Genomic DNA, 14,146 nt, shown 5'->3' on the forward strand with positions numbered 1-14,146 from the left:
ACCAGACAATCAATAAACATTGGCTATAAATTGCAGCAGCCATGGGAAAGGAGAAAGTTTTTGTTAAAAGGTTTGAAAAAACCTGAAGAATAAGTTTATTAAAACCAAAAGAGGCCATGGCAAAATGTACACAATTACAGAATAAGTTTTTCCACCAGTCATAGGTTTTACACTGATGTATTTTGTGTAATTTTGTATTAAAAACAATTTAATATTTACAAAACTATAATGAAGTCACAAAATTATTTTTTGATAACTGGAAAGGAATAGATATACTGATGGCCTGTTTCTCTAGGCTTTATTGGTGATAATGATCTGTAATGTTGGGCCATCACTGCCTTTTTAGAATAAGAAGAGGACAGAAACTAGCCAGACAGTAATGTGCGATTTGTGGAGTGGGCTAAATCTAAAAAAAACATCTGTATTTTTTTGTAAGTGTGCTTTTTTTGCTTTTATTTTTGAGTTAATAAAACATTTATTTGTAGAGCAACTCATGTTCTGTTGTCATTATTATTTTAATAAATTGTAATAGGTATAACTGTCTGAGATATGAACAAAAGCAAGGGAAGACCAATAATTATTTGCTAGAAATAGCAACAGCAGTGAGAAAGGAGGAAAGTTTATGTTAAAAAGTTTGGAAAAACCTGAGGGATAAGTTTGTTTATGCCAAAAGTGGAGAGGTACACAATTACTGAATATCTTTTTCCACCAGTATAGGTGTCACACTGACGTATATGGTTGTGGATTGGGCTAAATGTAAAAAAAAAAAATAGAAATCAGTTTTTTTTAGTAAGTGTACTTTTTTTGTTTTTATTCTTGCTATAATAAAAATATATTTGTAGAGCAACTCATGTTTTCTTGTGATTAATATTGTAATAAACCGTCTGAGATATGAACAAAAGCAAGTGATACATCAAAGTTTGATTCAAAAATCTTGAATGGTTATAAAAATGCTTATAATCATTATAGTAATGTATCAAAAACAATACAAAATAATTAGTTTAAAAGTATTGAATGAACTACTTCTCTGTTTATCCGTCAGATTTTACGGTGGGTTTCTTTTGACCACCCCCTGTCGTTTTAAAGAATATCACAACGGCGAACGCAGTGAGTATAAAAGCCTATAAAAGAGTATAAAAGTGTTCAGCCAGCATAGAGACGACACGTTGTGTTGCCAAAACAAGTGGGAGAAGAAGAACTGTTAGGAGATACGGGTCGTCAGTGTTGCTTTTATAATGTGCTGCAACAAAGGTTTTGTATTCCTTTTCCAGCTATGAGAGCGCAGCTGGACTCACGTGTGGATTACAGTGCACGCGACACGCGGCAGAAATACGTTTGTATGGAACATTTTTTACTCGAGAGCTTTTCTCATCTGGAAAAGGTGAAATCCGGATTTGCTGCTCGTCTCCTTTTAATAAAGACGCGGCTCCAGTTGGTGTTGATTGTCCTGTCGCTACAGATTTGGTAAGCGAGCGACCAGTGGTCTTTGTTGGTTTATTCAGAGGCAAAGTTAGTTTGTATCGTCAGCAGTACTCTTTCAGTGTTTTAAGATATACCTTAATCAAAATGATTTCTAAGTTACTTAGTTTACAGTACGTTAACATCACTACAATATTATGGACTGAAAGATCCGCTGTAAATGCTGCTCTCAGAGTGTAAACATGTAAACACTACAATCAAACTATTACCGACCATCTTGTTGAATTTTCGCCACATTTTGTGACAGGATAGTCTACACACACACACGGCTTTCTGACCTACCGAGTGCATCTGAGTTACGAGAAATGCAGATGTTTTTTCTCTTATACGATGTGCGGTGTCAAACATTCCACTGTCATTTAACAACAGTCACTGTCTTTCTCCCCTGCGTGTGTGTTTGTTTTGCCTCGTTGAAAATCAGCGCGTGCCTAAACTGAAACTCCCATTTTTATTCAAATCCTTCCCTTTTTCCCTCCCCCGACACTCCCACCTAAACAGAGCTAGACACACCCACCTTCCTGACTTTTTCCAAACTAAAGGTGTGAAAACACCCTGCTGAAACGGAGGGTTTCATGGCCCTTTAAAGGGCCATGAAACCCCCTCGTTTCAGCAAGGTGTTTTCACACCTCTACTTTGGAAAAAGTCAGAAAAGTGGGCGTGTCCAGCTCTGTTTAGGGGGGAGTGTCGGAGGAAGAAAAGAGGCTTGGTGTGGGAGTGTCTATTTGGGCGCGCTGAATTTCAGAGTCAAAACACACAACCACAGCGGACAATGTGACTGTGTTTACATGGACATCTGTAGTCGAATTATTTGCCAAATTATTAAATGGTGGACTTTAACTGCAGTTTGGCTCTTTCATTCAGGGAATTCATTCATGCCCCTCCCGACAAACGTGATATTTAATTCGAGGCGCTGCTCTAAGCGTGTATTTTTCATGCAATGTTTGATACCGCACGGCGAATGAGAGAAAAAAAAACTCAGCATTTCCCTAAGAACTTAGATACACACGGCAGGTAGCGTCAGAAAGCCACGTGTGTAATTCCGGTCACAAAATCCAACACGAGGTTATAGTTTGGTTGTAACTGTTAGTGCTAACTATTGCACTCGGTGCAATAGTTTGTTTGATACGAATAAAATACCAACTGAATAAACAAAGAGCACTGGTCGCTCACTTACCAAATCTGTAGAGACAGGACAATCACCAGCAACTACAGCCGTGTCTTTATTTAGAGGAGACTACAATCTGGATCTCAGCGTTTGCAGATGAGAACAGCTCTCAGGTAAACAATAACCCTCCTTAGACACGTAAGTTATTGTTGTCGAGCGTCGCGTACACTGTTAATCCACGCGTGAGTCTGAGCTCTCACAGAGAGAAAATGAAAACAAAACTTAACTGCAGCAAACTATAAAAGCAACACTTCACGCTTGTTTTGCCAACACAACGTGGCGTCTTTGCCGTCTACACTGTGACAGTAATGAATATTAATGAAGTTGCACAATAGAGCGCGCTGATTGGTTTGAACCAAGCTTTACTCATGCATTAATGCATCACACTGTAAGACGTAATAAGACTCACTCTGGCACAGACGTCCAGTCTGCACGCTGGACTACACTCTAAGATGTCATGACCGTGACGCAGCTTCAAAAATTCGTTTCAAACAGGAAGTACGAATTTGCTTGAAATAACGCAAAAACAACCAATTTACACTTTTTAGTGAAATATAGGTGTCCTAATAGTGTTTTTAGCAGTGTGGGACACATATACGACTGTCAACAGCTCAAAACATGTGTTTTGGTGTTTCGTGACCCTTTAATGATAACTGAGTGTGGAATAATAAGAGTTGTGGTCTTCATTAAATCCTACGAGACTCCGGCAGAAATCATGCTGATTTATCATCAAAGAAACAAACATTATTCACAAAAGCAGCAGTTTTAGTTACTTATTTTTTAAGATTATGATGATTATGAGTCACTTTAATAAAAGCATTAAAGATAATGTGACAGAGTACAACTTCATAAAAAATTTATGATTTGAATTTGGATAGCAAAAGAATTATATAAAAATATTTGTAAAAAAGTATCAAAGATATTTTAAAATATTTAATTATGTAAATAAAATACATCATATATAAAATGCATTTTTATTTATTTTTTAATATTGTGAAATTACTTTGTATAAAAGCATTAAAAAGGACCTATTATGCAAAAATCACATTTATAAGAGGTTTAAGCACAGTTGTGTGTCAGCAGTGTGTGAATATCTCCAGCCTCTAATGGTAAAAACAGTCTGCAGAAACACTTTGATTGACATTCTCCCTTTGTACAAGTCATCAGAGGGAGAAAGCCACGCCCATTAGTGACTATCTCACTGAGCCATAGCCATTAATAGCTCCGCCCTCTTTTAAAAAGAGCACAATCTTATTAGAATTTAAAGCGACAGTCACCAAAATGCCACATTTAGGATCAAACCCTAAAAGGGTCAGTTTCAGAGAGTTAGAAACAATTATCTGTGTGGTATTTTAAGCTCAAACTTCACATAGACACTCAAGGGACCTCAGAGACTCATGTTAAAAAGGGCATAATAGGTCCCTCTTAAAGGTAATGTGTTTTTTAAAAAGCTCACCTCATCTAATCGTTGTCGGTTCATATCAATGTGGCGTTCGAATACCCTCTTCAGCACTCTGTGAGGACAGACACTTCATAAACACCAAGTCACAGGGAGAAAAATTCATTGCAGATATTAAATCAAAGTTGTCCCGCACCTGTCGGAGTAAAGGCCCTGAGTTAAGATCTCATTCGTCACGTCTGTAATAAACTCCAGGTACAATAATTCTTCCTCCCTGGTGGGGAAAAATAACATCATTTATAAAATAAGTTTAGAGTGAGGGTTTTAAGTACTTTCCATGCCTTGAATCCATATGTCTGAAATTCAAATACTTTTAAGTACATTCAAGGAGCATGGGAACCCTGTAAAAATCTAAAACAGTTTTTAAGGTTTACTTTTGATAAACATCTTCACATTTAAAGATATCTTATTTAAAGTCTCTCCAGATAAAAATCTTTGTCTGATAACAATAAAAATGGGGCAAAAATATATATGTTCATCAGTTTGGTTTCTGGTGCAATATTGACATCAAACAAGTTCAGAAAGTCCACAGCATGACACAGACACATTGATGAATTTTGAACACACATGACTGTTAAGATTTAATCCATGCTCATATCACGTCAAATACGTAATCATTTGTAAAAGCCTCTCTTTTCTTTATGTTATTAGCTGAGTAAGTAGTTTAAATGGCACATTTGATATAATTCAGACACTCACTCTGCTGAGACTTTTCTCATGATAGGAGATCTCATGCCTTCTGGTGAAATCCTGAAACAAAGGAATTAGTACATTGTATATCAATATAAAAAATGTGCAAAAATGCATGCGTTTCATACATATATTGTTCAATTTTCTTGCATCTTTTCAATGATATACAGTTGAAGTGAAAATTATTAACCCTGCTGTTTTTCAACACATTTGTAAGCAGTATAGTTTACCAAACTAACCTCTAATAACTTTTGTTTGTATTTGCTATGATAACAGTACATCATTTTTCTACTTAATTTTCAAAATATTCAGTGTTTAGTATGAACATTGTAAATAAATAAATTAAATAAAACATAAGACTTTCCACTTTTTCTCCCAAAATACAACAACATATTTTAGGAAAAATGTGAAAATGTCCTTGGTCTGTTGAACATCATTGGAGAATTATTTGAGAAAAAAAAAAAAAAAATCACAGGAGGGCTGAAAATTTTGACTTACTTCCATACTTGCATATAAATTATAAAAAAAATAAAATAAAATAAAATATAATATATAAATATAATATATAAATATAAACATTTTGTATAAATGAAATATAAAATATAAAATAATCCATACTTGCACATAAATTATAAAAAATATATATAAAATAAAATATAATATATAAATAAAATATAAATATAAACATTTTGTATAAATAAAATATAAAATATAAAATAATTCATACTTGCATATAAATTATAAAAAATATATAAAATAAAATATAATATATAAATAAAATATAAATATAAATATTTTGTATAAATAAAATATAAAATATAAAATAATTCATACTTGCATATAAATTATAAAAAATATATAAAATAAAATATAATATATAAATAAAATTTAAATTTAAACATTTTGTATAAATAAAATATAAAATAAGTCATACTTGCATATAAATTATAAAAAATATATAAAATAAAATATAATATATAAATAAAATATAAATATAAACATTTTGTATAAATAAAATATAAAATATAAAATAATCCATACTTGCATATAAATTACTTGTAAGTAATGCAAGTAATTTATATGCAAATGTATGATTCTTTTACCTGGAGGACGAGAGAAGAAAATCCCCATCCCTAAATCTGTTCGCCTTGCTGTGGAGTCTGAATGAGTCCGTTTCTACATCCGACCAGTCGTGATCGAGAACAAATGGCTGCAGAAATAAAAAGAAAAGCAAAAGATTTAACAAAATGTAGGTGCTTTTATATCAGTTTGTCTTTTTTGACTGTTCCAGTTTTGCACACTCTGGAAATTCACCAGCCAAATTCATTAAGTGCAGCTGTCCACTTCGACTCATGATTTAAACAAAATTAAATAAATAAATAAATAAATATGCATACATAATAATGCATGAATGAATACATATACTTTATATGAGAAAAATAAACAAATAAGTTCTTAAATAATTTAAAAAATACATCTGCAATGCATAAATATATATACACATAAACAAAAATATATTTGCTGTCATCGCAATTAATTGCATTCAACAAAGCTTGTATTTACATAATGTTTATTTAATTTAATACAAATTATACATATAAATATTTAGGATTTTGTTTTATATATACTTTTTATTTATATTTACACAATATTTATACGCAGTGAGTACACATTGTGCAAATACAAACATGTAGTTTGAAAACGATTAATTATTTGACAGCACTAGAATAAACTCCTAACTGCATGCTCTTATAGACACGTACAGGTGAAGTCAGAATTATTCGCCCCCCTGAATTTATCATTTTCAAGACACTTCTATACAGCTTAAAGTGTCATTTAAAGGCTTAACTATGTTAATTAGGTGAACTAGGGTGGTTAAGGTAATTAGGCAAGTCATTGTATAGTAATGGTTTGTTCTGTAGACTATCTGAAAAAAATATAGCGTAAAGGGGCTAATAATTTTGACCTTAAAATGGTGTTTAAAAAATTCAAAACTGCTTTTATTCTAGCCGAAATAAAACAAATAAGACTTTCTTCAAAAGAAAAAATATTATCAGACATACTGTGAAAATGTCCTTGCTCTGTTGAACACCATTTGGGAAATATTTAAAAAAAGAAAAAAAAAATTCAAAGGGGGGTGAATAATTCTGACTTCAATTGTATGTTTATGCATTTATGAATTTATAAGCAGATGCATATACAAAACAACAAATGCTTAAATGGATAGTTTGCAGAAAATGTAAATTTGTCAACAAAATGTATGAATAAATTCCGATACAATGCATGCATAAATGCATAAATAAATTCATAAATGCATGCCCATATAGACAAACAAATCAACGTATTTTAAATGTATACATGTGCACATACAAAGAAACAAAAGCACACATGGACAGTATGTAGACAGGGGCGTAGCTGATGGGCCCGCAGGGCACGCACCACGGGGGGGCCGTGTGATTAGGGGGCCCCACGTCGTCGCGATTTTCAATAATTGAGAATCCGACAACCGCAATAATCAAACTCTTGGGAACAACTGTGGTCGGAACAAAAGTTCACAGGTCTGTGTTCTCTGAACTCCTCTCAAGCGGTGGACTACTGTACTTCATTCTGATTGCTTGCCGCCGAACCGCGTCATAGCTCATACCATAATGTTGACTTGATTTCAACTCTCCTCGACGCCCACACAGGAGAAGACGTGCCGCGCTGTTCCTCGCCGCCGGTTCTCATTAAAAATGGATGACTTCTGGCTACTTTGACGCTCTCGCCGCTTTCGGTTTGTGATCGCTCCTTAGTTTGTGAAGGCTTCCCCGCGTTGTCGCTCCATCCCGTCCCCTTCACCGCTCCTCAGTTTGTGATCGCTCCTAGGGCTGTGCAATTAATCGAAAATCAGATTTCGATTATGGCTTCCAACGATTATGAAAAACCATTAATCGAGATAAACGATTATTCCATTATTTACCGCCCCCAGTCAAAAATATATATTGTCTAAAGGGGCTAATAGGCTAATATTGACCTTAAAAGAGGTTTCAAAATATTTAAATTAGCTTTTATTCTAGCCAAAACAAAACTAATAAGCTTTCTCCAGAAGAAACAATATTAGGAAATACTGTTAAAATTCCTTGCTCTGTTAAACATTTTTTAAAAAATGTATTTTTTTATTTTATTTAATTTATAAAAAAAAAAAATTCTCAGGAGCGCTAATAATTTTGACTTCAACTGATAATCATTTGGAATAATCGTGATTTCAATTATGACCAAAAAATCGTGATCATGATTTTCCCAAAATCGAGCAGCCCTAATCGCTGCTAAGTTTGTGAAGGCTTCCCCGCGTTGCCCCCCTCCCCCTCAACTAGGGGCCCTGTCAGTGATCCCTGCAGGGGAGCCTCCGCATTTTGCGCTACGCCACTGTATGTAGAAATCTTCTAATGTCAACAAAACAGTTTCACCAATTTAATCACTGAAATCTTTGATTATAATTCAACCTTCAAATCACAAATACAAATGTTCATTTCAGCATGCACAAAGATACTTCAGACTTGCCTGTGGCGACTCGATCTGTGAAGAAGAGGCTTGTTTGGAGCGTGTGCTGCAAAAAAAGAAACAGAAAAGCACCCCGTTGTGGGATCAGATACCCACTAATACCATCTCACACATCACACTGTAAAAAGCTATTAGTTTAGTAATGCCGACTTGCAACTCTTATGCCTCATTCACACTAGCAGTGACTTTGTAGCTGCCTGCCGCTCTGGATGGCGACCTGCTGTAAATGCAGGTCTATACAGCACGAATACAACAGGCCTCTGAGCGAGCTGAGAGAGGATCACGTGAGTTCTACTGGTGCTCCTATTGGCTGTTGCTCAAGAAAGTCGCTCTTCATTTGCATAAAGTTGAAGGATTCTCAACCATAGATATATACACTAGATATCGCATCGGGACCCTGAGCATGCGTCAATCGCGCCGCCATATTTGTACAGTGCTCCCAGGACAAATGTCATTCAACCGCACTAGTCAAGACAGTGTTATTACGTGAAGATGCGGGACTTTATCTGTCTATGGGTGTAGTAACGAGCAAACAAAGAAAACAAAGCACAAAGGCAGAACATTTCATAGGTAAGATTCAGTTTTTTACGTTTTTGTATGTTCTGAACTTTTGTGCTAATCAGGTAACGTTATTGATGATAACAGTCACTTACTGCATTCACCATAAGGCAAAGTAGCACCAACTCGCACTAAACACTCGGCTTATGCTAGTTTTGTTGAATAAAATCAGCAAACAATGTAAAAGAAATATGACAACGAGACGCTGCGCTGCCAGAAACTTGTATTATTGTCGGCTAGTGAACAAGTCGTACATAATGGAGAGTCATTCACAAACGAATCGCTCCCTCCGTCAGTTTGAGAAGTGAAAGCAGGAGAGGAGGTGTGCTTCTGAACACGGATTAGATCAAATTTAACAGGGAGGGTGGATAGTACATTTCCATACACACAAACACAAGCTTTTTGTCAGTAATGCCTGTGCGGTCACTGATCCATCAATGTAGAAAAGTGATGTAAAATTATAATTTTCATAATAAAAAAAAAATTTAAATGTGCATACTAAAATCCAGGAAAACTCCCGATCATAGATATATGTGTATATGTGTATATCTCTGGCTTTGGATGGCCACAGTCCTCCTCTGTACCTTGGTCCCGCATTCATTTCAAAGGAGCGCTACCCTGTTCCAAAATGGCGGCTCAACTGACGCATTCCTTCCTATAGACAACAACAGGTTAGGCGCCATCTGAGCCGACAATAATACAAGTTTCTGGTAGCGCAGCATCTCGTTGTCATATTTCTTTTGCATTGTTTGCTGATTTTATTCAATAAAACTAGCATTAGCCGAGTGTTTAGTGTAAATTGAAGCTGCTTTGCCTTATGGTGAATGCAGTAAGTGACTGTATTATCATCAATAACGTTACCTGATAAGCACAAAAGCTCAGAACATACAAAAACAGAAAAAAACTTAATCTTACCTATGAAATGTTCTGCCTTTGTGCTTTATTGTCTTTGTTTGCTCGTTACTAAAGTCCCGCATCTTCACATAATAACACTGTCTTGACTAGTGCGGTTGAATGACATTTGTCCTGGGAGCACTGTAGCAATGTGGCGGCGCTATTGACGCATGCTCAGGGTCCCTATGTGATATCTAGTGTAAATATCTATGGCTAAAAGCAATAAAAAAACTCAAAAACAATTAGTGACAAGTTGACTGTACTTAAACAAGCGAGTTAACTTTATAACTTTAGACTGTTAAATTGACTTAATTTTCATAATCAATCATACAGTTCATTTACTTAATTATTTTAAAGAAACAAGTTTACTGACTTAATGTCAACTAATTATTTTTTCTGTTTAGCATAAAAGACGACATTCTGAAGAATGTTGGAAACCTGTAACCACTGAAGTCTACATAGATATATACACTAGATATCGCATAGGGACCCTGAGCATGCGTCAATAGCGCCGCCACATTGGTAAAGTGCTCCAAGGACAAGTGTCATTCAACCGCACTAGTCAAGAGAGTGTTATTAAACAAAGAAAACAGCACAACGGCAGAACATTTCATAGGTAAGATTTAGTTTTTTATGTTTTTGTATGTTCTGAACTTTTGTGCAACACAGGTAACGTTATTGATGATAATAAAGTCACTTACTGCATTCACCATAACACAAAGTAGCAGCAACTCGCACTAAACACTCGGCTTATGCTAGTTTTGTTGAATAAAATTAGCAAACAATGCAAAAGAAATATGACAATGAGATGCTGCGCTGCCAGAAACTTGTATTATTGCCGGCTAGAGTCGTTCATTACGGAGATTCATTCACAAACGAATCTTAGTATGTATATAATCCCTCCGTCAGTATGAGAAGTGAAAGCAGGAGAGGAGCTGTGTTTCAGGACACGGATAAGATCTAATTTAACAGGGAGGGTGAATAGTACATTTCCATACACACAAACACAAGCTTTTGTCAGGAATGCCTGTGCGATCAGTGACCCATCAATGTAGAAAAGTGATGTCAAATAATAATTTTCATAATTAAAAAAATTGCATATTAACATCCAGGAAAACTCCCGATCATAGATATATGTGTATATGTGTGTATCTCTGGCTCTGGATGACCACAGTCCTCCACTGTACCTTGGTCCCGCATTCATTTCAAAGGAGCGCTACCCTGTTCCAAAATGGCGGCTCTATTGACACATTCCTTCCAATAGACAACAACAGGGTAGGCGACATCTAATGTATATATCTATGTGAAATCCATGGTAGGAAAAACCAATTCTATGGAAGTCAATGGTTACAGGTTTCCAACATTCTTTTAAATATCTTCTTTTGTGTTCAACTGAACAAAAAAATACTCAAACTGAACAAGCCAAGTTTGGGGAAAATGATGATGATGAGAATTAAAACTTTTGAGTGAACCATCCCTTTAAGTAAAGTAACTAATGACTTTTTACAGTGCATATACAGTAGCATCTTACTTTGTATCACTGGTTTTACCTCCCGTGATAAGTCTCCTGTCGAATCATCTTAGAGGATCTTTTCTCCTCCTCATTGGCTTTCCTGCGTGGCGGAGTGTAATATCGATACTGTAAGAGCGTGGACTGCTGCTCAGATCTGAGTGTTCTGGGTGTGAAGGGTTTCTCTGGAGTGAAGCGGTGAGCGTGTTTCTGCAGGACGTCTCCGCTGTAGGTCTTCTGAACAGGATCCTGAAAACTGCTGTACGCTCTCTGACTGTCAGAAGAGGAGCAAGGTTAGTATAATAAACGGAAACTAAAACTATCAGTCTAAACAGCTCCTTTAACTGAAATAAAATGTTAAAAATGCACACTAAACGAAACAAAGCTAACAACAATCACTGAAAAAAATGAACTGAAATAAGAGTAGTTATCAAAGATAATAATCGCTTTTTTTCTAAATTAATAAGCACTAAATCTGTGGTGGAAAAACACATCAGTCAAGCACATGATTATATACAAAAACATCTTTTATGATATACAGTTAAAGAATTATTAGCCACCCCTGTATGTTTTTTCTGTTTAATGGAGGGAAGATTGTTTCAGCACATTTCTAAACATAATAGTTTTAATAACTCATCTCTAATAACTGATGTATTTTATCTTTGCCATGATGACAGTAAATAAAATTAGACTAGATATTCTTCAAGACACTTCTATACAGCTTAAAGTGACATTTAAAGGCTTAACTAGGTTAATTAGGGTAAAGTTAGGGTAATTAGGCAAGTTATTGTATAACGATGGTTTGTTCTGTCTGACTATCCAAAACAAATACTGCTTAAGGGGGCTAATAATATTGACCTTAAAATGGTTTTAAATAATTAAAACCTGATTTATTCTAGCCGAAATAAAACAAATGAGACTTTCTCCAGATGAAAAAATATTATAGGAAATACTGTGAAAAATTCCATGTCTCTACATCTGGGAAATATTTGAAAAAGATCAAATAAATTCACAGGAGGGCGAATAATTTTGACTTCAACTGTACAACTGTTTAACTGTACAGATTACTCAAAGATATATATATATATATATATATATATATATATATATATATATATATATATATATATATATATATATATATATATATATATATATATATTTATATATATATATATATCTGATATCAATGCTTTTATACAAAGTGATTACAAACTTAAAATACAAAATAAAATAAAACAGCATTTTATATACAATTTTTACATTTTATTTGACTTGCCAATTACTTGCCTTATTACCCTAACCTGCCTAGTTAACCTAATTAAACCAGTGAAGCCTTTAAATGTCACTGTAAGCTGTATAGAAGTGTCTTGAAGAATATCTAGTCAAATATTATTTACTGTCATCATGGCAAAGATAAAATAAATCAGTTATTAGAGATGAGTTATTAAAACTATTATGTTTAGAAATGTGCTGAAATAATCTTCCCTCCGTTAAACTGAAATTGGGGGAAAAAATAAACAGGGGAGGGGGAGGGGGGCGAATAATTCAGGGGGGCTAATAATTCTGACTTCAACTGTCTATATTTTATGTCTAAATATAAATAAACTGGTAATAAAGTAATGTGCTACGTTCGACAGATCACACTATCGTCTTTCTTTTCTTTTTCATTTCTTTAAAACCTGTTTTAATCTGTTTTTCATTACTTTTATTCTTCGTTTTCTTTTTCTTATACGTGTAATTTGTGTTTCTTTTATTCTTAATTACGTAAGACCTTATTACGTATGCCTTGTCTAAACATTTTCTCAAAAGTAAAAAAAGTATTTATATATACATAATACACAGATATATTATGTCAAAACAAACTTTTATTTTGGATGCGATTAATCCTGATTAATTTTTCCAAGCGTTAAAAAAACGAAATAGAAATGTGTTCATAAAATAAATATCTTGGCTAATCTTAGGAAACTAATGTTAGAAAATATAAATAATTTTTTTATAAATAATCTTTTTCTTTTAATCATACAAATATTTGTATTGGTCATGTAAAGCCTGGGTTATACTTCTGCGTCAAGTGATCGGCGTAACCCACGGCGCATGCAATGCGCGTAGCTGTGCATTTATACTTCTGCGCGCTCTCTGTTGGTCTGCATTAACACTTCCAAAACGCTAGTTGGCAGTGAGGTGTTATTGCTCCTCTGTGTCGAGTTTCTTCGCTGCTGTTTTGCTTTTCCTGAACACTTCATGAATGTACAAGTGACTCAAACTCGCTCATTTTGAGGCAGGAACCGGCGGACGTGCAACAACTTTAACCATGAGGTAAACACAAAACAAAACTTTCCATCCGGAGCTCCTTCACGCGACTCCACACTTGTAAACAATCGCTGCATCGGGCTCGCACGATTCACGCGGCTCTCGGTCCCGCCCAGACTTGTCAGCGCTACCAAGCTGACCAATCACAGAGCTTGCGCTACGCGTCGTTGCGACGTGTAGTTACATTTTTTTAAAGGTGCACGTCAGCGACGCCGACGGCCACCGCGAAGGGCTATGCGTCAGCGCCGTACCATACATGTGCGTTTGATGCAGAAGTATAAATCAGCCTTACGGGTCATATATTAACTGAACTTTTACTGTTGTGTGTGGGATGCTGTGCATACTAATTAGCATTTTTGCAGAAGTAGATGAATGCTGGTCCAAAATTAAATTCAGCTCTGCAGAAACTTCCTGTCTGAAGAGAGGTGTTAAAACTGAACACAGAGCACAACATTTTTATGCTTTTATTGGCGTGCAGAGAATTCATGGAAAAAGAGGACTTATGTCTGGGGTGCGGCCAATAGAGGACTGAACAATG

The 14,146-nt window shown here is 35.0% G+C and overlaps 1 protein-coding gene across 6 annotated transcripts in view; it reads right to left on the reverse strand.

Annotated features, from left to right (window-relative positions):
* spata7 (spermatogenesis associated 7) overlaps window positions 1-14,146 on the reverse strand; it is a 28,679-nt gene that overhangs the window by 5,467 nt on the left and 9,066 nt on the right. For 5 of the 6 annotated variants that reach the window (XR_015512922.1, XR_015512920.1, XR_015512921.1 and 2 more), the window contains exons 6-11: window positions 11,336-11,569; window positions 8,334-8,379; window positions 5,897-6,003; window positions 4,803-4,853; window positions 4,240-4,317; window positions 4,101-4,158 (exon numbers count right to left, since the gene is read on the reverse strand). Coding sequence is in view for 1 of the 6 variants with exons in the window: in XM_087290061.1 (XP_087146187.1) it covers window positions 4,101-4,158; window positions 4,240-4,317; window positions 4,803-4,853; window positions 5,897-6,003; window positions 8,334-8,379; window positions 11,336-11,569 (574 nt within the window). In the remaining 5 variants the exon portion in view is untranslated. Of the gene's footprint in view, window positions 1-853; window positions 2,058-3,284; window positions 4,159-4,239; window positions 4,318-4,802; window positions 4,854-5,896; window positions 6,004-8,333; window positions 8,380-11,335; window positions 11,570-14,146 lie in introns of those variants that run through there. The other variant, XR_015512923.1, reaches the window with a different exon arrangement.

Source organism: Danio rerio, chromosome 17, assembly GCF_052040795.2.
Source record: "Danio rerio strain M-AB ecotype USA chromosome 17, GRCz13ab, whole genome shotgun sequence".
In the NCBI taxonomy this organism is placed as follows: Eukaryota; Metazoa; Chordata; class Actinopteri; order Cypriniformes; family Danionidae; genus Danio; species Danio rerio.